The sequence below is a fragment of the Engraulis encrasicolus genome, chromosome 20 (genome assembly GCF_034702125.1).
Source record: "Engraulis encrasicolus isolate BLACKSEA-1 chromosome 20, IST_EnEncr_1.0, whole genome shotgun sequence".
NCBI classification, from domain to species: Eukaryota; Metazoa; Chordata; class Actinopteri; order Clupeiformes; family Engraulidae; genus Engraulis; species Engraulis encrasicolus.
This window is the reverse complement of record NC_085876.1, coordinates 36,328,104-36,352,346: the sequence shown is the minus strand read 5'-3', so window position 1 is coordinate 36,352,346 and position 24,243 is coordinate 36,328,104. Positions and strand designations below refer to the sequence as shown.

Here is a 24,243-nt window from a genome sequence, read left to right as displayed (position 1 = left end):
TGTGGTGGTTCTGTAGCGAACAGAAAGCCGCTTCCGGTCACTATTTCAATCTGCATTGAAACAAGTGGCAAATCTACTTACGGTAGAACCTGGACACGGATGTTAAGGACACAAAATCTGTGTCCAGGAGCACGGATTTTGCCAAAATTCCGTGCTCCTGGACACAGAATTATTTTCCGTGATGGACACACAGAAGTGCTCTCTCCATACTCCCACAGCTCTTTGTTTCCACAGTCTTCTGTTTTCTCAGGATTTTTCTAATTTCAAATATTTTTTCTCAAAACATTTTTTTCTCACTGACAGGTTAGGGTTAGGGATTGTTTTGGTCTGGGCACAGCTAGTTTTCTTTCATTCATTATATGAATTTGATAGCCTAGCAACCAACTGGAAAAGGTATTTCTCAAAAATATGTCTTTAATGACAGGTTAAGGTTAGGGAATGTTTTGGTCAGAGCACAACTTAAATTGCTATAACATTATTTTGTTTAGGATTAGCATTTGGTATGTATTTTCTAATGATACAGTTAACACAGTGCTGTGGTAATAGCCTATAGAAAGCACTTCCGTGTGCCCATCACGGAAAACAATTCCGTGTCCAGGAGCACGGAAAACAATTCCGTGTCCTGGAGCACGGAATTTTGTCAAAATCCGTGCTCCTGGACACAGATTTCTTGTCCTTAACATCCGTGTCCAGGAGCACGGAATTTTTGGAGATCAGGCTGGCGCATGCAGTCGTTGCGGAATGTCAAATGCGCCTACTGTCGATAGATGTCACTTTTTTCTTTCTTCTATTCTCTCCTCTCTTGATGTCCCTCCTTCTCTCCGGTTCTCATCTGTCTGCCTTGGAGAACTTATTGGAGAAGTCCATCAGCACGCAGCCACACCACAAGATTTAAATTGACCCAAATATCTGTCCTACACACTGAACAATTTACATATTCTCTCACTCTCACCTGTGCGTTTATATCTCTATGTGCACACTGAAACAATACAGGCATCTCTATGTACACATAAAACAATTATATTGTTCTACCCCTCCTGTTTGCCTGTATGGTCATTTATATGGGCATTTAGTACGTGTAGGTGCATCTGTGTGTGTACACTGAAACTCTGGGTCTTTCTCAAAACCTATGACAGTGTCCTTCCAAGTGTATCAGCCTAATTAGTCACACTCAGTGATTGGGTACTCTTTATTAGTCACACCCAGTGATTGGATATTCTGTAGAGTTCACCAATGAGTATCCAATCACTGGCTGTGACTAATTGGGCTGATACACTTGGAAGGACACTGTCCTAAGTTTTGAGAAAGACCCGATGATGTCGCTCTCCCTCTCACCTTCTCACCTGTCCTACTCCCCTGCAGCTCTATGGGGAATACCATGAGCATGCCGGCTCGTCGCGCCGCAGAGAGGCCACTCGCCTGCTGACCGAGAGACAATGGAAAAAGCACCACCACCACCATGGCCACCGCCAATCGGAGGGCCACCGGACACCGGGGAGTCGGGCCCACAGCCGGGCTCACAGCCGGGGCCACAGCCACCGGCACCACAGCCGGCACCCCGAGGCGGAGCCGGACGAGGACAAAGACAAGGATGCGCAGTTCGGCCACGGGTCCTCGCTGAAGAAGCGGCGCTCCTACTCTAAGTGCAGAGGTGAGGGCTCGGAGGTGGAATGTTCTAGTGCAGTGTTTCCCAAGGGGTACGTGAGCACACTGCAGGGGGTACTTGGAACATTTTTTATTTTAACAAATGCATGGAGCATAGTCACACTGCAATAGAAAAAGGGCTGTAAAACATGAGTTAGGGGGTACTCATAGCACAATGAAAAGGCTTAGTGGGTACACGAGACAAAAAAGGTTGGGAAACACTGTTCTAGTGTGTCGGGTGGGTGCTGTGCCACAATGCACCAGGGGCAGACAAAGTGGATAGGAAAATTAAAAGTCCTGCCAAAGATTCCTTCTCCCTGTGCTGCTAGTATAGAGATTTCAGAAATTAGTTCATCAGCCTTGCTGAAGGGATGTGATAATTAGGATCCGCTAGTTTGTTGAAAAAAAAAATCCTGTAGAGGTTTTTTGTGATTTTCCTTTTTTTTCGCAGAAAGTTGTTTAAAATTTGTTTACAAGCATACATTTTTTCTTTAGAAAGGGCTAATTGTAAATCCATAACTAGCTCAAAATGCCCACGGGACTACTTGCACCCTTTTTTCATGTGACTGGTCACACTTTTTTAAAAAAAAACTTTGTCCTGTTCAGAGGTTACAAGGGGTCATAGCCTGACTGTGACAAGGGACGAGAAGTGAAGACAAGGCATTCCAGACCAGACCTGAGAATAAGCAGGTTGACCAGGCTGAAACATTCAAATGGAGACTCACTGGCAATGTGTGCAGGCCCAGGCTGGAAGGTTCAGAGGTTAAATTAACTGTTGGGTACAGCGGGACATGGGGCTTAGTCTGGGGGGCAGAGAGTGAACAGTGATCAGTTTAGAGAGGGGAGGGGGGACACCGTCATCTGTTACCACCACAGCTGGATGGTACCATACAACCAGTCTGTTACAAACTGTGTCTACCCTTTTTAAGTTGTAGTAGTTGTAATAGATTTAGTCGTTGTTGTAGCCTAGGTATAATAAGAATAAGAATAATAACACACAACTATCATCATGTAAACGAATCATAACAGGAACTATAAAAGAATAAACCGTGCACTACACACCTTGGGTGTGTTTCTCGAAAGTGTAGGTGTTAGCTAGTTAGCAACTTGGGTAGTTGTCAATGGGAAATTGCATTGCAAACAACAAAGCAGCTAACGTAGTTAGAAACTTTGGTTTCGAGAAATGCACCCCTTATGTGAGGAGGGTTACGAGGAGGAACAGCCTCCCCCATGTATGCTTCTTTCAGACTGCGTGGCGCGCATGCAGAGGTTCCTGGTGACCAAGCTGGGAGAGGACTGGATCTTTCTGGTGCTGCTGGGGATCACCATGGCTCTGGTCAGCTGGAGTATGGACTACGCCAGCGCCAAGAGTCTACAAGGTACCTTAGGCGGCGGCCTGCTACATTTACTGTATATGTCTATGACGAGTATGGACTAAGCAAGCGTCAACAGTCTACAAGGTAGGTAGGCCGGCTACATTTACAGTATACATCTATGACGACGAGTATGGACTACGCCAGCGTCAACAGTTTGCAAGGTAGGCCTACTACATTTACAGTATACATCTATGATGAGTATGGACTACGCCAGCGCCAAGAGTCTACAAGGTACCTTAGGCGGCGGCCTGCTACATTTACTGTATATGTCTATGACGAGTATGGACTAAGCAAGCGTCAACAGTCTACAAGGTAGGTAGGCCGGCTACATTTACAGTATACATCTATGATGAGTATGGACTATATTACTCTGAAGAGTCTGCAAGGTAGGCCTGCTACATTCACAGTATGCATCTATGATGGGTATGGACTACACCAGTGCCAAGAGTCTGCAAGGTAGGCCTGCTGCATTTACAGTATACGTCTATGACAAGTATGGACTATGATACTGCCTACTACATTTCTACACAGTGTGTGTCTATGGAGAGTATGGACTATGTCACTGCCAAGAGTCTGCAAGGTAGGCTAGCTGCATTTACAGTATACGTCTATGGCAAGTATGGACTACGTCTACAAGGAGTCTACCAGGTAGGCGTGCTATATAGACAGTACAAAATGTCATGTTGATTCAACATTAAATTTTAAAGAGTCGATGTAACATCTTCCAGAAGGTGTTGGCCCACAGTACTCTTTTAGTGTTGAATTAACACTGCATTTTTTTTTTTTGCTGTGTAGTGAAGTGTGCCCATGGTGTCTATGGACTATGTTACTGGCAAGGCTTGCAAGGCTTGCTACATTTATATGTCTATGGTGTGTATTGTGTATTGATTATGTTACAGCCAAAATTAGGGTAACCTACCAATGTCTACAAGGTATGGTAAGCCTACAAAATATCTAAATATTACATTTGCATTTTATTCATAGCACACTAGCATAGCATTTTATTCAAAGATAATCTACAAGATATATAGGAAATAAATATTATTATTTACACATTACATGTATACTTTGTGTCTTTTTTTATTATACTGATGTTTTATTTATAGTGTGTGTACAGTAAATATGGATTGCGCTTGTGCTGTGAGCCTACATTGTACGATATTAAATACAGAATGCCCTTGTCTTGTACAGTCCTCAGTTTTGACCAAATATATACAGCAGTTACCATACTTGTAGTCTTTGTAGCTCTGTCTTAGAGTTTGCACTTTCTCATTCTCTGGCACAGTGTTCAATTTTATGGCAATTTAATGGACCCCTTAGAATCTAATTCTGCGTTGTAGGCCTTTATCTATCAGTGTGATACATTACTCTGTTTATTTGTTTTCTCTTTCACCTCACCTGACTTTCTACTCCTGTCTTACTACATCGTGTTTGCCACCCCCTTTCTGGTTACCCTTCTCTCTCTCTATCGCTCTCTCTCTCTCTCTCTCTGTCCACCCCCCCCCCTCCCCCCCACCCCTCCCCCCCCCCCCCCCCCCCCCCCTCTCTCTCTCTGACAGCGTACAAGTGGATCCACAGAGAGCTGCGTGGTAATATTCCGTTACAGTACCTGGCCTGGGTCTCCTATCCCATGATCCTTATCATGTTCGCCTCTTTCTTCTGCCACATGGTGGCACCACAAGCCATTGGTGAGTGAATGAGTTATTAGATAAGCCAGTGGTTCTTAACCTGGGGTGCGGGCACCCGCTGGGGTTGCGCGAGAGATTTCAGGGGGTGCGCAAAATTTTGTTTGTTTTGAGGTTTTGACCAAAATTCTGCTAGAGAACATTTTAATTAGGCCAAATTAAAACATGTTTTGATCCCCATATTTAAGTCATTAAGGTATTGATTTACGTCTCAAGCAAGATCATTGTAAATAATCACTTAAATCTTTTTTTAGTGTGTATACACGTGTAGAAGTCTGGGTTGGGGGTGCGCGGCTTGTCTTGGGCACAGGTGAGGGGGTGCACTAAGAAAAAAAGGTTAAAGGGACACTGTGCAGGAAATGGTCAAAAAAGGTACTGCAACTATGCTGCGAATTGAAAATGGGCTGCCTATTGCCAAATTTGAACTTTTCATGAAAGTTTCCGAAGTAATAAACTAATATTTTCTAGTATGGTCCAAGTACAGTCATTTTTGCAGCTAAAAATGGCTATTTCTGGAAATTCAAAATGGCAGACCATGGAGAAGATCCCCCTTTTCATGTATGAAAAGTGCAATTTTCCCAGTCATAATGAATACTTAGAATTTGATGGTGGTGGTAAGTATTCATGAAAAAGGTATCATTAGTGAATGGGCAGCATGAATTCTGGAAATAAACAACTAAAAATCTCACACAGTGTCCCTTTAAGAACCACTGAGATAAGCAACCCTATGCTCTGGGGCTGCCGCGCAAGTGCTCCAGTGTTGCTAGATGTACGATAATTATCGTGTTTGTACCACAATTTTGTCCATTTTGTGCTCTGTACGATAAAAAAAAACATGATGTGCCATAATTTCAGAGTTGTCCTTCAGTTAATTTAGATGCCTTGAAACAACAATTTGGGTCTTGTACGATAATTTCCTCCCAAAAAGCCCCCCCAAAACAATAATTTTGAGGTTACGATAATTCAGCTTTTTCCATGTGGCAACACTGAAGTGCTCTCTCTCTCTGCGCTGTGCCCAGTGCCCGGCCATGCCAGGCCCCCTGTCGTCTCTTTGCCTAGGAGCATCGGCCAAGTGCTGACCTGTGCATATTTGCCAAGAGACGGGTGTCTGGTTAACGTTGTTAATACCCTTACTCTGAACTGTAACTGTTGATCTGGGAGCAAGTGGGAGCTCGCAGCTCAGCCAAGGTCACAACACCAATATGTTTATGTCTAATCTTTCATAAAGATACTTACAGCATTGTGCATTCAGTTATAACATGAAAATGTACACACGTCTCCTTAGCAAAACGAAACACAGCCATTAACATTTTGCTGTTAAATAACTTTTGAGAACTTCTGCTTTTCAGTGTTTTGTTACTAATGTTTCTACTGAATGCTGCTATTCTCCAGCCCTGTTATTATGATCATTATAATGCTATTATTACAATACTAGGTGTATAATTTGTACTAACTGCTGCGTATGACATGCACATGACAGGTTCTGGTATCCCAGAGCTGAAGACCATCCTGCGAGGTGTGATCCTGAAGGAGTATTTGACCCTGCGGGCATTTGCTGCAAAGGTTGTGGGCTTGACGGCCGGCTTGGGCAGCGGCATGCCAGTGGGCAAGGAGGTGGGTGGGTGTCCCTGTCACTATCACTCTCTTTTTCTTCTCTCTCTCTCTAGCTCTCTAGTACTGCCCATTGCATTCTCTCTCTCTCTCTCTCTCTCTCTCTCTCTCTCTCTCTCTCTCTCTCTCTCTCTCACGCTCTCCCTCATGTTCTTTCGCACTCAATTGCCCTTTCTCTCTCTCCATCTCTCTGTCCCTGTCTCTCACGCTCTTCCCTTTTTCTCTGTCTCTCTCTCCAGTGGTCAAGGTGGGTCTCTCTCTCTCTCTCTCTCTCTCTCTCTCTCTCTCTCTCTCTCTCTCTCCTCTCACATTACCATCATCCTCTTGACCTACTTCCATCTCGTCTTGTCTTCTTTGCTTGCTTGTTACTTGCCTTCTGCCTCCCTGTCATGGGGCTGTCAAAAGAGGTTTATGCTCTTTGCTGTTTTTCTTCCTATTTATTCTTCTTCTTCTTCTTCGTCTTCCCTTCTTCTTCCCTGCTACCTCGGCGGACAACACAACAACAACAGGGGCCTTTTGTTCACATAGCAAGCATCTGTGCTGCCACACTGAGCAAGATCATGTCCTTTTTCTCAGGGGTCTATCAGGTAAGTATAGAAGAATGTGCTGAAAACACCTTTTTCCCACACGTTTTTTTAGCGATGAAGACAATTAGGTCATCTACGTAAACTGACACATAAGTTAATATTACACTTTATTTTAGTGCCTACTATTTGGCCCAACTTCGAAGACAATTAGGTCATCTAGGTAAACTGAAACGTAGATTAATCTTACATTTTGGTTTAGTAGCCTACTATTTGGCCCAACTTCGAAGACAATTAGGTCATCTAGGTAAACTGAAACGTAGATGAATCTTACATTTTGTTTTAGTAGCCTACTATTTGGCCCAATTTCAAAGACAATTAGGTCGTCTAGGTAAACTGAAACGTAGATTAATCTTACATTTTGTTTTAGTAGCCTACTATTTGGCCCAACTTCACTGTGTTTCCCTCATGCTCTCCCTCATGCTGTGTCCCCTTGTTGTCTCCCATGTGTCAGTAGACCCCGTACTGCTACACTGATATCTTGACTGTGGGTTGTGCTGTCGGGGTGGGATGCTGTTTCGGGACTCCCCTTGGAGGTTTGTGAGTCATCCTCATTTCACATTTTCAGGTTTAAAATGTATGCCCAGAGGTGCATCTTGCCACCAGGCCAGGCAGGCAGCCGCTTGGGGCCCCCAAGTCCATAGATAGTGACCACACTTTACCACAGTAGTGGCGATTTTGGTTGAAATGTTCATTCTTTTGCATTTTCGCTTGGGGCCCCACCTGACCCTAGAATCGCCTCTGTGTATGCCTCATGGATTTTTTTTCTCTCACAAAAACAGGACTCATATCTAACAGCATCAGAAATAATGATGCATTATAGCATCTATAGCAGGGATGTCAAAATCAGGCCCTGGGGCCAGATCTGGACTGCAGTGTCATTTTTTATTTGGCACTCAAGATCATTTTAAATGTGTATTACAGTTGGCCCACATACACCAGTATCCTCTTTGTGAAGATGGGCCCACCGGCGGCCCATTCACACTTTGCTGGAAAGACTCAACTAGCGCAGAGCCTATGTTATAACCTTACTGTCACCAAAATGTAATGGCTATGTCTTGTTACTTAAGGCTCTGGATAATGTCACGGCAGTGTTGTTATGATGTAGTTGAGTATTTTCAGCACATAGTGAAGAGGCCTGCCGGTGACCCCATCTGCACAAAGACGTTACGTAACAGATTAAGACTTGGTCATTACAATTTTGAGGGCTCTAAGTTTATGACATAGGCTATACGCAAAGGAGTTAATGTATAGAAATATGACTTGAAGGCAATATGACTTGAAGGGTAATTGTGTATTACAAGTAGCATGCGTGTGTCCAGGTGTGCTGCTGTGTATTATGTGCGTGTGTACGCAATTTCAGAGCATTTTGGAATAAATATGGAATTTGGCCTGCAACGTCATCCCTGATATTTATTTGGGCTAGCTGTGAATTTGAGTTTGATACCCCTGCAGCATTATACTAATACGGTTGTTAATCCATTGGCATGTATTTTGAGTAATGAAATAATTATATGTGGCTTCCGGTGTGGTGCGTGAACAAGATGGACGTCTAGTTTAGAGCTCCTCACAGTCGGTCATTTAAACTACACCTCCGTGAGATTCAAAGACATTAAAACCATCAAAAAACAATAATAGCAAGGAGGTAATTATGCAACAGAGCCAGAGAGGTGGGAAGACGTCGAAGCAACCCAAAACCGGAGCAAAACCAACTGAATCGAAAAGTGGAAACGAGGATCAGGCAGAGGACGCGTGCAGTAAGGATACTAGCCAAAATGCCATTATTGAACAAATTTCGCTACTTTCCAAGGAGTGGAGAAGAGACTTTACTGTATTTAAAAATGAGGTCCTGCAAACAATGAAAGATGACTTAGCTGAGTTTAAAGATGAGGTCTTGAATGAGCTACAGACACAGAATGCTAACATTACCAGTGCACAAACGCGAATAGCCGAACTAGAATCCACCTGTGTGGCACTCAGAGACACTCTTCTCACAACTATTCAGCTGAATATCGATACTCAGGATAAGATGGTTGATTTGGAGAGTCGCTCTAGGCGAAATAATCTCCGCATTTATGGAGTACCGGAAGGTCAAGAGGGGAAATCAGTGATTGAATTTGTGACTCAGCTGCTCACGGAACAGCTTGAACTCCCCCCAGGAGTAGATGTGCAAATCCAGCGGGCACACAGAGCGCTGACAACAAAACCACCACCCGAGCAACCGCCTAGATCACTAGTAGTGAACTTTCTGCAACATCGAGTGAAGGAAATGATCCTACAGAAAGCTTGGAGCAAGAAGATAGAATTAGATGGGGGGAGGATTTACTTCGACCATGATTACGCATCTGCCGTCGTTGACAAACGCAAAGAGTATGGGCCGATTAAAACAGTCCTAAAAGAAAATGGAATCCGCTTTCAAACACCGTACACCAAAATGCACGTGCACTGGCAGTCAGGCAAGCAGACGTACGAGAGCGCAGAGGAGGCAGCAGCGGATCTCAATCGGCGCGGACTACAGGTGTCGGTGAAAACAAAAACCCGGAATCAGATGGCGATAGCGGAGCGGCGCCTGATGGAGCTACTCCCGTGGACAGAAGTCAGCAGCACCGCAGGCAGGACAGCACAGCGTGCAAGAGAAAGGCTCACGGAATTCAGGAGAAATACTGAGACCACCTAAGGCAACTGCAAGTAGCCGATCTCTATTGAAACAAACTCAGGATTTTTGTTATCATTATTAGGATTTTTTGTTAATTCCTCTTCCATTTTGCTGCAAACTCATATTTTCTCCTTTTGTTGCCTAGTAAACAATGTTTCATTACCCACCCACATAAGATTGGCTTACTCTAATAACACAACTAAAAATAATGGGCTACCATAGGTTGAGGGTATTTTTTACTTTTTTGTTATTTTATCTGTACCCCCTTTTTGGTCCTGCTCAATTATATTCCGACTGAGGACACACACTGATTGTTGGACATTTCTAGTGGAGAACAGAACTTTCTCACTAGGGAGGGCCCCTACATGCATGAGGCTTTTTTCCCTCCTCCCACCAACAGGGAACCTAAAGGAATTTTTACATTATTCCTTGTTTTTGAAGTCACCATAATGTACATAGTTTTGGTTCAAAGGTTGTTTTGTTTTTTCTATTTTATGTTGAAGTGCAAGTCCGGATTGAATAATGGTGTTAATATGACCAATGGAGGATAGTGTAAAGATCCTGTCACTGAATGTAAACGGATTGAATAATCCCATTAAGCGTCAGAAACTAATGTCCAAACTCAGAAAGGAGAAAGCCCAGATTGTATACTTACAGGAGACACACTTGACTAATGAGGAAAGCGAGAAACTTAAAAAGTTTGGTTTCAGGACGGCTTATAGCTGCTTTAAAAAGAAGGGCAAAAGGGGTGTCAGCATATTGATCTCAAACTCACTGAATTTTGATAGCATGACAACTATCAAAGATAAAGAGGGAAGATTCATTATAATGAAAGGAAAATTAGAAAATGTGTTGGTGACTCTGATTAATGTTTATATCCCACCTGACAGTAACAAACCGTTTGTCAAGTCTCTCCTTGACAAAATAATTATGGAATCAGAGGGAATATTATTGGGAGGAGGGGACTTCAACATTGTAATGGACGACAAGGACACAACAAATAGGAAGAGGACAATTAGTCAAGTGGCTAAAACTATAAAAACTACATTCAAAGAGTTTGGTATAGTTGACCTGTGGCGAGAGCTTCATCCCACACAAATAGATTACACACATTACTCCTATCCACATGCTAGCTATGCCAGAATCGACTACTTCTTTACAAATAAAGCAGATCTGTTTAGAGTAAAAGAATGTGAAATTGAAGGGGCTGACATATCAGACCACTGTGCATTGGTTCTAAAAATACAATTAAACACACAAAAGAAAATAAAACAGTGGCGGTTAAATGTGGGGATATTAAATGACCAAATATTAGTGAAGGAGATAAGTGAAGACATAAAAACATATTTGACTGAAAATGATAATGGGGAAGTGAATCCTATCATTTTATGGGACGCCTTAAAAGCAGTCCTAAGAGGAAAATTAATATCTAAAACTGCAGCCATGAAAAAAGCAAAAGAGAAGACTTATCTTAAAGAAAAAGAAAGTTTGACTAGTCTTGAGCAACAACATAAAAACTCAGGGGATCCCCTACTACTCCCCAAAATTAAAGAGGCAAGGGAAAATATTGATGCTTTATTGAATACAGAAATTGAAAAAAAGACAAGATTTCTAAAGCAAGCTTACTATGAGGTTGGGCCTAAGGCGTCAAGATTACTAGCCAAAAGACTGAAAAAACAGCAGGCTGACAGGACAATTCTTAAGATAAGAGATATAACAACAAACCAAATAACATATGACCCTAAGGAGATAGGTTTAAACTTTGTTAAATATTATAAGAAACTTTATAGTCAACCAATGGCAGCCAATACCAATCAGATGAGAGCGTTCCTACAGACATTAGATTTACCTTCAATTGGAAAAACTCAGAACGAATTACTCACAAAACCAATCACAGTATCAGAAGTAGAGGCGGCAATAAGTAGACTAAAAGCGCATAAATCACCAGGTAGTGATGGTCTACCCTCAGAGTGGTACAAAAAATTCAAAAACCAACTTGTACCAGTGCTTTGCTCAGCGTTTAATCATTGTCTTGAGAAAGGTCAAACACCCCCATCATGGAAAGAAGCGGTGATATCAGTTATCCCCAAGGGAAATAATAATGAGTCATGTTCAGGCTACAGACCTATATCCGTCCTTAACGTAGATTATAAACTCTATACCTCCATTATAGCCAAAAGATTTGAGCAATTTATGCCAGACATTATTGATGAAGATCAGTCAGGTTTCATCAAGGGCCGTCAGACACATGATAATATAAGAAGAACACTCCATATCCTGGAACATGTTAAATGCAACAATGTTAGCGCAGCGTTCATAAGTTTGGACGCAGAAAAAGCCTATGACTGTGTCAGTTGGGTATTTCTCTACGAGGTACTTGAAAGGTTTGGACTGAATAAAAAGGCAATTCAATGTATAAAGGCACTCTATCAAAATCCAACAGCAAAGATCAAAATCAATGGTAGTTTGACAGAAAGTATACACTTAGAACGATCAACCAGACAGGGCTGTGGTCTATCACCAACCTTGTTTGCGATCTTTATAGAACCACTAGCCCAAGCAATCAGACAAAATGAGGAGATTAAGGGTATCACAGTGGGCAGAGAAGACCACATTGTCAGTTTATTTGCTGATGATGTGATCTGCTATTTGAGAGAACCTGACAACTGTCTGCCTCAATTGCTTAACTTACTGGGTGTTTTTGGCTCCTACTCTGGATACAAATTAAACTTAGCTAAAACACAAATCTTAACATTCAACTACACACCATCCAAAGAGGTTTTGCAAACAATCAACTGTAACTGGCACTTGAGATCCATGAAATACCTTGGAGTCACAATAACAAAAGACATCGACAGTCTGTACACCGGCAATTATGAGAAAATAAATAACAGTATAAAAGCTGACATGGAAAGATGGAATGTCCTGCCACTGGACTTCAGTTCTCGAATAGCAACGATAAAGATGAATATCCTCCCACGTCTGCTATATCTTTTCCAGGCCTTACCCGTCCCAATTCCAGATAAACAATTCAGAACATGGGACAGATCCATATCCAGATTTATTTGGAACGGACAAAGACCTAGAATTAAGTTCACGACTCTACAGTTAGGGAAACGGGCGGGAGGAATGGCGTTACCAAACCTCAAGGAGTACTTCCGCGCATCACAAATCAAACACATAGTAAACTGGTGTGACAAAACCTATATAGCCAAATGGAAGAGTCTAGAACAATTTGTAAATGAAAGGGAAATATCCAGCCTAATTGGTGATGCAGATGAAGCCAAAGGTTTTTACGATCAGATGAGCACTATCACACAGTTCACACTCAAAATGTGGTATGACGTCATACACCAACATAAATTGGAACCAGATCTTAGAGTACTCAGATGGCCAGCATACGACAAAGATTTTACTCCAAACACTCAGGATCAAAGGTTTAAACAATGGATCTCAAGTGGGGTAACAGCATTGTGTACTGTAATTAGAGGGGGGAGGTTCATGAGTTTCCAAGAAATGAAGGACAAGTTTCTTCTGAGTAATCAAGACCACTTCAGATATCTACAACTTAGAGATTACTTTAACAAGGAAGTCAAATCGACCATAGAGTTGGACAAAAACAATGTAATTCATACTATATTAGGGGCCTATATTTTGAAGGGCAAGAGAACAATATCTATTTTATATCAACAATTAATGGCATGTAAGGGGAACACATTATATGTGAAACACAAATGGGAAAAAGAGTTAGAAATTGATATTTCAGAAGATGACTGGTTACACATATGGCAGACACAGCATACCACTACATCATCACATACATGGAGAGAACATTGTTGGAAAAACATTATTCGTTTCTTTATTACACCCAAACTGACAAGCAAGTATCAATCTACCCCCCAACCCTGTTGGCGAAAATGTGGGGAGATGAATGTGAATCATACACATGTTTTTTGGCTTTGCCCTGGTTTGGTTAAATTTTGGGACGATGTGCATTGTACAATTGTTGCAATACTTGGCTATGATATACCCAAAACATTCACAGTGTTGTATCTTGGAAATGTTGCAGGAAATATTTTGTGTAAATCTGACAGGTACCTGTTTAAAATCCTGATCGCGGCCAGCAAAAAAACAATTACCAAAAAATGGTACAAGGAGGATCTCCCTGACAAAGAGGGCTGGTTGAAAATTGTTCAGGACATATATGTCATGGAGGACCTGACCCACAGAATAAGACTACAGATGGACTCTTGTGTGAAAAAATGGACAAAGTGGATCATTTACATTGCAGTGACCAATTGAACATTGAATGGGACATTATTCACCAGCTTGAGTCATAACCCAATCCGGACACTTTATAGTTTTTATGTTGTATGTGTGTGTGTGTGTTTGTTTGTTTTTTACACCTTGTAATTGTTAAGAAAGAAAAATAAAGTTTAAAAAAAAAAAAAAAGAAATAATTATATGTACATTGTGATGTTACTTCCTTGCCACTAGGTGTGCTGTTCAGTATAGAGGTCACCTCTACATACTTTGCTGTGAGGAATTACTGGAGGGGCTACTTTGCAGCCGTCTTCAGTGCTTTCATATTCAGAGTTCTGTCTGTGGCCAACAAAGACACAGGTAAAGAGACCAGGGAGGCTAAAGAGAGATGAATGAATACCAGAATTGGCTTTCATTCATGCAGACTTGACAGACACACACACACACACACACACACACACACACACACACACACACACACACACACACACACACACACACACACACACACACACACACGCACACACACACACACACACATACACAGGGAAGCTGACAGGGGGGGACAAAGTGGTCAGTTGTCCCGGGCCCACGGAGAGCGGGGGTCCAAAATTGGGTCCTCATTACGGGGGGGATTGGGGCAACCGACATTCCGATATACCGCCATTCCGACAGTTTTTGATTGTCATTCTGAGCCATTTCGAGTCATTTAAACATTGTTGCAAGTACGTAAAAGCGCGGAAACAACGTTCTAACTCAATTGATATTTGCAACAATGTTGCTACATGAGCGGAAGTGGAGAGAGTGACAGCGCAATTGAAAGCGAAAGAAGTGAAAGCCCATTGGAAACTCCAACTCCCATTGTCATTGTGACACAGCACTCCACAGCACACAAGTGAACACTGCACACTGCACACAACGAAATTGCATTTATGCCTCACCCGTGCAAGGAGGCAGCCCTCAGTGGCGCCCCATGGGGAGCAGTGCGGTGGGACGGTACCATGCTCAGGGTACCTCAGTCATGGAGGAGGATGGGGGAGAGCACTGGCTGATTACTCCCCCCACCAACCTGGCGGGTCGGGAGTCGAACCGGCAACCTCTGGGATGCAAGTCTGACGCCCTAACCGCTCACCCATGACTGCCCTGTTATGGGATTAGTGTATAATTTAGTGTCTAATTTTGTCATGGTCCAAATGCCCTTACAGGTAGGGTCTGAAAACAGTTCCTGCAAGCTGGAAAAATGTTTTTTGCAATAAAAAGTCAATGTCGGAATGGCAGTATGTCTGAATGGCGGTATGTAACCCTCATGACGGCCAAAGCTGTCAGCGGCCCTGCACACACACACGCACACACACACACACACACACACACTCACACACACACACACACACACACACACACACACACACACACACACACACACACACACACACACACACACACACACACACACACACACACACACACACGGTTACATGAGAAGACACTAAGGTGTCATGTATCAAATGGTGTCATCACTGTTGATCATGGCTTTTGCATTTGTTTTGCATATTATCACAGCACAATGAAGGTATGCCTGTACTGTTATCATGCATTTATGCATGACACGATTGATGCCTCTGTGAATGCCCGTCCATTCATTCCTGTGGGCTTTGTTGGTAAAGCCCGCCTTACGCTCCGCTCACAACAGGCAGTAAAATATATTTGCACCAATAAATTCCTGTCACGAAGCCCTAACTCTAAACTGCATACCAGTTGGTAGCACTGTAATACTCAGCAAGAGCCAGCATGTAGTTTGAGACAATGATGCAGATGGGCCTACTGGCTCAACTACATCACAACAGCACTGCTATGGCAGCGCAGAGAGCCTTAAGTAATAGATTAAGACTTTTACAGTCATTACTGTTACAGCCATTACATATTGTCAATATACAGTTGTTTTGGTGACAGGTTATAACACAGGCTCTGATTAAAGCTCTGATTAAATTGAATAAAATGCTTGGTGTTTTGTATGTGTTCTTTCCACTTTTAAAGTTATTTTAACCTTCTGTTCATCTCTAACTTATGTGCTGTTCCGTTTCTTCTTCTAGTCACCATCACTGCCCTGTTCCGCACCAAATTCCGCATGGACTTCCCCTTTGACCTGCAGGAGCTGCCGGCTTTTGCCGTGATTGGGTGAGAGCGAAGGCCAATGAGAGCGTGCCGTTCGTGGTGAGGGCCAGTGAAGCCGCTGCAGTGTGCACAGTGCTGGACTTCTCTCCTCTCCTCCACCCCTCCTCCTCCACCCCAGTGGTATAGTCTACGTAGAACGCGGGTATACGGAGTATACCCACTTCTAAATTGCAGGGATTTCAGTATACCCACTTAAAATTGATTGATCCATTGTTTTCAATAGCACAAATATATACAGTATACCCACTTCAAAAAATGCTCAAATATACAGTATACCCACCATAAAAAAGTAGACTACACCACTGCTCCACCCCTCCTCTCCACTTACTCCTCTACGCCCCTCACCACCTTCCTTAAAGCCTCTACCATACTCCGACTCAGCCTCTACCAAACGCCGACTCCTACTATCATTGTAATGAACATGTTTTTGCAAACCGGCCGATACGTATGGACCTAAAACATAAAACAAACAAGGTCTGTGTTACATATTGTGGAAGGTTTGTAGAAACTTTGTCAGACGTTTCTTACTAAGACCTGGCTGACCAAACCTGGGTTCCCTGTCCAACTGTTGGCATGCCCAATTTTATCCCACCAACCCCCATTATCACCACCCACAAGGTGTAGTCCACGTAGAACGCGGGTATACGGAGTATACCCACTTCTAAATTTCAGGGATTTCAGTATACCCACTTAAAATTGATTGATCCATTGTTTTGAATAGCATAAATATATACAGTATACCCACTTCAAAAAAATCTCAAATATACAGTATACCCACCATAACAAAGTAGACTACACCACTGCCCACAACTATATCCACCCTGCACCCTCCCCCATCCACCTATAACCACTGCCACAACACCCCTCAGTTCCTGTTGACCTTCTTCCTCCACCTTTGATACATCAATAGTATCATGTCATATCATGATGAGCACCAGGTTTGTTTTATTGCTAAATTAATAATGAGTACCATTGGAGCCTGGAATCAGACGTGTAAACATGTTATAATTCACAGAGTACATGTAGGCCTACCATACACATGAAGCCATACAAGGCTTCACTATTCAGTGTAAAATTAGTTTTTCAGTGCAGATGTTGCTGTCAGATTATCTTTGAAACAGCTGTCATTTTGGCAATTTTGAGATCTTTTTAAAAAAAAATCTTTTCAGTTTTTATTTATGAATGCATTTAAATTGATGCTGTAGGCTTGATGCTTCAATGGTACTGTTTTTTTAGGGTTTTTTGCACATTTTCCTGTTTTCAGCATTTCATGGGTGCCTTCCAACAGGAGTTGTCTGTGTTTATTAGTCTATTGGTTAGGGGTTAGGGAGCAATCATTTGTACTATGTACTGTGCATGGTGCTGCTCTGATTGTGTTTATATCAACTCTGAGCTCAAAATGCTCCTCCTCTCTCTACTCCTCCTGGCTCTCTTCCTCCTCCTGTCCTCCGCAGCATCTCCTGTGGGTTCCTGGGTGCCTTCTTCGTCTATCTCAACCGACAGGTGGTGCTATTCATGAGGAAATCCAACACACTGACCCGCTTCCTCACAAGACAGTAAGGCCACAGCACACTGACAGATTATAGCTCACTTGCATTAAATACACACACACATGCACACACACACACACACACACACACACACACACACACACACACACACACACACACACACACACACACACACACACACACACACACACACACACACACACACACACACACACACACACACACACACAGCTCAACCTTTATATCTTTGTGGAGCCCTTGTGGAGCCCTTCCTATCTTTCTGGGGGCCTTCCATTCATATTTACTCTAATAATAGCTTATGAATGCTAAACTGTGCCCAAACCAAATCAATCCCTTACCCTAACCTGTCAGCGAGGGAATGCACACACACAGAGATATGCTACACTCTGTCTGACAAAACAGTAAGGCCACAACACCACAACAGGTCATAACTCACTGGGATTATATTACCTGTATATCTATGCACGCTGATATAGGCTACACGTTTTGTCACTAGACAGTAAGACGACAACACACCAAAGTAAACAGACCATAACTCGCCTTGTTTAAGGTCATGGCTATGCATTCTCTTCATGCATAAGGGAAGGGAAACTGACAAAAAAGATAGGCTACTCTAGATTTCTTCTCATTCTGAAAAACACTTGCCACATATTAGTAGGATACAGTACATTTAAAAGCTAGGCACCATATGCTAGGCCATAGTATGCAGTATGTGTACCACTCCAAGAGTATACTACACTAATGTATACACCAGACCAAAACGTGTCTGTATGAATAAAGCATTAATATTATTATATTTAATGAACAATTTTATGTTGAATTAATGTTTTTATGCTTAATACTCAGTATATATTTAGTAAGGTCTCCCTCCATGTTTTTTACATGGACTTCATGTCATTGTAATCTTCATCGCTGTCATCTTGTGTGCATTCCAGTCGGCTGATCTTTCCTGGAGTTGTCACCTTGCTGATCACCACCCTCACCTTCCCTCCGGGCTTTGGCCAGTTCATGGCAGGAGAGGTGGGTGGGATGTTTTCCTGACTGTGTGTGTGTGTGTGCGTGCGCGCGTGCATACGTGCCCGCGCGTGTGTGTGTGTTGGTGCGGGGTGGAAACTGCTGCCCTGCAACCTGCAGCATGATGTGTCGGTGTGTGTCTGTGTGTGAGCTTGTGCGTGTGTATGCATGCATGCATATGTGAATGTGTATGCGTGCGTGCGTGTATGTGTACGCTTGAGTGACAGTGTGTGTGTGTGTGTGTGTGTGTGTGTGTGTGTGTGTGTGTGTGTGTGTGTGTGTGTGTGTGTGTGTGTGTGTGTGTGTGTGTGTGTGTGTGTGTGTGTGTGTGTGTGTGTGTGTGTGTGTGTGTGTGTGTGTGTGTGTCCGCCCACATGTGTGAATCTGTGTGTGTCCCTGACCTGTCTGTCGCTCTGCTTGCCTGTGTGCGTCCCTTAGCAGTGTGCTTGACTTACTCTGGAACTTTATGTGCAAACTTTATTTAGAACTAGTGCAAGTGACCTAGAAAGCCAGTTCAAAAGAATAACAAAATATGCTCCTACAAATGGAGGTCCTGACAGCAACCATATTCAGGCCGCTTATGGTCAAATAGGCAGTTTTTGTCCAAACATCTTTTAGAAATGTGTGCACTGATTGGAGGTCACAATATACCATTTGTCTGAAACACCTGGTCTGGAACAAAGGCTTCTTTCATGGCTTGGGACATTCAGGTTTTCTGAGATTGCACAGCTTTTGGAGATGTCTGGAAAGTCTGGGAAGTGGGCCTTCATTTTATTTAGACGTGTTATTACCTCCCCCAAGGAGGTTATGTTTTCGGTCGCGTTGTTTTGTTTGTTGTCTGTTTCCCTGTCTGGCAGCTGGATAACTCAAAAAGTTATGAGTGGATTTTGATTAAATTTTTGTTGGAGGTTGGAAATGACAAAAGGAACAAGTGATTAAATTGTGGTGGTGATGCAAATCAAGATCTGGATCCAGGATTTTTTTTCTAAGTATATTATAGGCATAGGATTCCACAGCGTGTTATGTGTATGTTATGCCATCAGTGACCCCATGGCCTTGGCGGAGGATTGCACTCTCTGAGTGCTTCTAGTTTTCAGAGCTCTATTGCAGTGTTTCTCAACATCGGTGCCAGGGCACCCTTGCCGCGGAAACGTGGTTGATAAATAAATTATGTAATATAATACATTTGTCTAAATTGATAAGTTAATATTAGTCAGTTAAATCTTTCATCTGCCATTTACGCACAATAAAGTAAATATAGGTCGCCCCAATCAGCTGCAACTTCAAACGTACAGTAGGTCGTTTGACGTCTCCAAATGTGTTACTTTTCTAAGCTTGTGTGATATCGGATGCGATGCCATGTTACGGCTTGTTGGTTTGGGGTGCCTTGACATTTTTCATGAATTGAAAGGGTGCCTCGACTAAAAAAAAGGTTGAGAAACACTGGCCTAGAGGGGTATACTAAGAAGCTGGTTCAGGAGTAAATGAGGTTAAGTTAAGAGGTAAATCATCTAATAGAAGAGACTGGAGTCCTCATTTTCTTAAGAAACCACCTTCATAGTATAGGCCCTAGCTATTGTCCGATGCCTGTAGGCAGAGAGGGAGTTCAAATCCCATCCTTACCAGCACCTTCATCCATGGCTGAAGTGTCCTTGAGCAAAGCACCTAATGCTACATTGCTCCAGGAACTGTAACCAATACCCTGTGCCTACCATAAATAACTTGGTGTTGCTTTGGATAAAAGCGCCAGCTAAGTGCAATGTCATGTAATGTAATGTAATGTAATGTAATGTAATGTAATGCAATACACAAAAGTCGCAGTATCTTCTTAAAGTATATTTGTTGGGTGCTCTTGGATGAAGGGGATCAGTTCAATTAAAAAAAGGGGAAAAATCCAGGTGAAGCAAAGCCCTGATGAAGACCAGTGCGGTCGAAACATGTTGGCTTTTTTAATCATGTTTTAGCCCTATGACAATAAAGGCTTTTTAATCGACTTCCGCTTTTTCACCAGGAGTTGCCTGGATTTTTCCCCTTTTTTGAGATGTTGCTTCTTGTTGTAGTTGATGCCGAGGGAAGCCATCAACTCCCTGTTTGACAACTTCACGTGGACTAAGATCCAGGGTCACCCCCTCCCGCCTGGCCTGGGCCGCTCCACCGCCTGGATACATGATGACGTCAGCGTCTTCATCATCCTGCTGCTCTTCTTCGTCAATAAGGTACAAGCAAAGAGAGTAGAGTAAGATGACACAAGATGATGTCATGTGAACGCCCCTTTAGGAGACCTCTGGTTAGGAGACCTTTGGAGGCTTTAGGTCCCTTGGCACTGTAGATGGCAGTAGCGCACATCTTATGCAAGCCGTCACCAAATGCCACAGAAAGAGAAGAAGGAAGGAGAATAAGAAAAAAGAGATAGAGAAGAAGAACGCCCCCCTAGGAGAACGAACTTGAGTACACTCCTTTGCATTGGGTGGGCGGAGTTTGAATCATCTTAGTCTACTAAGAAAATCTTTGGTACAACACATATTACAGTACCGACACACCAAAGGCAACAAGAGTACCAGCAGTGGCTGAAGCAGGGGCGCTGCCAGAAATGTTGGGCCCCATGAAAGATTCGAACTTTGGGCCCCCTTAAGGGCCCCTGTCAGTGCTTGGTCCCACCTATGGGCCCATGTCAGTGCTTGGGCCCTTAGAATCTGTACCACCCCCCCCACCTAGCGGCCCCCATGAGCGGAATAATGGACTTTGTATAGAGTAGCAACTGGCGACTAAAGAGACAAAAGCAAATGGGGTGACGAGATTTGAGCGGTGAGAGCGACAGTTTGTAGTTGAACTTCAGCGGATATTATGACTATGAGGTATGATGCAATTCGGTAACAGCCGCAGCAGTCTATCGGAATGTCGGTCATACTCTGTCGCTTTTGTCTCTTGTGTCGTTCTCGCTCTGAAAATAGTAAAATTTTAGGTAAAACTTTTTATTAATGTCCGCTTATAAAGCATTAATAACACTTAGTAAATAATGAATGATAATAATAAATAATAATAATAATAAATGATGAAGAAAGCATTAACAAATGTTTGTAAATGTTATGTTAATATTTGATATTTACCAAACATTTACAAATTGTTCGTAAATGACTAATAAAAGATTTGTGAAATCGTGAACATATTATTTGTATCTTGTATCTTATAAAGTACAAAATGTAGCTAATAATAAAAAACATTTGTTAATGTTTGGTTCACGATTAGTTTATTAATTGCTAAGTCTTTATAAGCAGACATTAATATAAAGTGTTACCCATTTTTCTTATCTATCCTCTTAGCAGTACTACAGCCCATGTACACACGATGCACACACACCCACATTTTTTTACTTGTACTTTTGATTGACTACAGTCACCCTAACAATATCCTCTTCCCTCTTATCTCCTCACAGTTCTGGATGTCTGCAGTGTCGACCACTATGCCCATCCCCTCTGGAGCCTTCATGCCTGTCTTCGTCCTTGGTACGACATACCATTTAATTTCTTTTCTCTTCTTTTCTTGTCATTTTATTCCATTCCTCCCTTTCCCCCATCATTTTAGGGTTACAGCACACCCCGTTCTTTTCCAATCACATAAAAAGCTGCATCGTGGCTACATGACCATAGAGGTGCAGTATAATTACAGTACCGGTAATCGCTTACGTACATTGGAAGATAAAGAAAATTACAATACCAGAGGCGCACACGTTCCACAAAGGTGTGATCAAGGAAGAAAAAATGATAATGCAAATCCCACAATTGGTACCTATGAATACATGTACTGTATTCGAACTGGGTGAATCATAGTGAGGATTACAAAATTATTGTACTGTATTCAAAGTCAAGCTCTGAAGCTATGTTTAGGTTTTTTTTGCTATTTACTACATCTCCAGTTTTCATGTCCCACTTTATTGTTCTCGCTATTTAGTGAGTGTGTGTTTGAATTAATTTACTCTTGTGAAGGTCTGACTCACCCTAACGTTGTAAAATGTTTGTCTGTAAGAAAAGGATTTGCCTGTGTTTCACTGTTCATTTCCTTTAAGTGAAACCTTTTTAAATATCTGCACTTGCAAGCAAAAAATGAAGGTGTGCAGGTCTCCTTTAGCCTTTGTTCTTTACTTCACCACGGCAGCCACCCTGTGTAACCCTAGGTTGTCCTAGGTTGTGTTTCTCGAAAGCATAGATGCTAGCCAGTTTGTAATTTGGGTAGTTGCCAATGGGAAATTGCAGGGTGGCCAGACGTCCTCCTTTAGGGAGGACAGTCCTCGTTTTCAGTGCCTTGTCCGGACAAAAATGCATTAAAATGCATAAAATTGCATCTAAAAACCGATACTTTTCTGGGGGGAGGACCCCCAAACCCCCCGTCCTAAAATATGTCCTCCTTTTTCCTGTCACGGACATGGTCACCCTAACTCCAACCCAAGACAAGTATCAATAACATTTAAAATTCTACCTGACACGGTAGACTAAGTTATCAATACCGCACCTTTTCACATTTCTGCAATTGTTGTTTTTTTCTCCCTTTTGGTCAACTGGGGCGCCCGCCCCTGGCAGGTGGGGGCCCCTAGGCTACAGCCATATCTAGCCTGGGGTGCGTTTCTCGAAAGCGTAGTTGTTAGCAGTTAACAAACTGCGGTATTTGCCAATGGGAAATTGCATTGGAAACAAATAAAGTAGCTCACGTAGTTAGCAACTACGGTTTCCAGAAACGCACCCCTGGTCATTAATCTGGCCCTGCCTGTGCCGTTGATTACAGGAGCGTCGTTTGGCCGCTTGGTGGGGGAGATCATGGCAGCTTTATTTCCCCACGGCATCCTGTTTGACGGAATCCTTTATCGCATCATCCCTGGAGGGTATGCTGTGATTGGTCAGTCCTCCCTTCCTCTCTTCCCACTTCCTTACCCCGTTCTGTCTCACTCTCACGTGCATACTTGTCTTACTTACGACTGCACATAATCTGGATGAACGACGAATCCTCACTGAGAGGTCTCTTTTGGGTTTTGTTTTAACTAATTTGTCACTAGTTTTTAAGCTGTATGTTTAAATGTTTAAATGTTTAAATGTAATGCCTAGTCAAACACTTGAAGCCATCTCAAGCTTCAGGCCTCACTTACCATTCAAGTCAAGTTTTTTAGGTGATTTTGATTGAAAGCCATATTACCAGTCATATTTATAGTCACATTACCAAGTGTTCTTATCAAAATCCCACCTCACAATAATGCATCCATTTTATATGTCAGCACTTCCCTCTTGCGCTGGGGACATGCTTGCTGTATGCTTTAAATCGTGCATGCGACCGCATGCGACCACATGCGACTGAGTGCACATGAAGAGTTCAGATGCAAAACCCACTAAGTGCCATTTCAGAAAATAATCTTTAATCATTTTTATTCAATATAAAGCTTGACTTGACTTGACTTGACTTGACTTGACTCAAAATTGCATATATTTTTATTTTATTTATGTAATATAACTATTTATTTGTATTATCAAGTACATAAATGTAAACCAACCCAACAACAGTGTTGTCTAAAAATATAGAAGTGCAGGTCTTCAGAAATGGAGTTAGGGGGTTTTGCATCTGAACTCTTCACATGCACATACCTCCTTCAGGGTGGCCAAAGCAATTTGTACGATAGTGGAGGTATCATCTAGGAGGCAGATAGCCTACAGGGCTCTCTCATGA

At 42.5% G+C, this 24,243-nt stretch overlaps 1 protein-coding gene across 1 annotated transcript in view; it reads left to right on the top strand.

Annotated features, from left to right (window-relative positions):
• The window catches only part of clcn1a (chloride channel, voltage-sensitive 1a), a 68,422-nt gene that overhangs the window by 20,687 nt on the left and 23,492 nt on the right, over window positions 1-24,243 (top strand). The window contains exons 2-14 of the mRNA XM_063185843.1: window positions 1,363-1,651; window positions 2,892-3,023; window positions 4,580-4,708; window positions 6,186-6,319; window positions 6,826-6,903; window positions 7,358-7,436; window positions 14,054-14,179; window positions 15,910-15,994; window positions 17,446-17,547; window positions 18,459-18,543; window positions 20,598-20,753; window positions 21,971-22,040; window positions 23,314-23,424. Of these exons, the coding sequence (XP_063041913.1) occupies window positions 1,363-1,651; window positions 2,892-3,023; window positions 4,580-4,708; window positions 6,186-6,319; window positions 6,826-6,903; window positions 7,358-7,436; window positions 14,054-14,179; window positions 15,910-15,994; window positions 17,446-17,547; window positions 18,459-18,543; window positions 20,598-20,753; window positions 21,971-22,040; window positions 23,314-23,424 (1,576 nt within the window). The remainder of the gene's footprint in view (window positions 1-1,362; window positions 1,652-2,891; window positions 3,024-4,579; window positions 4,709-6,185; window positions 6,320-6,825; window positions 6,904-7,357; window positions 7,437-14,053; window positions 14,180-15,909; window positions 15,995-17,445; window positions 17,548-18,458; window positions 18,544-20,597; window positions 20,754-21,970; window positions 22,041-23,313; window positions 23,425-24,243) is intronic.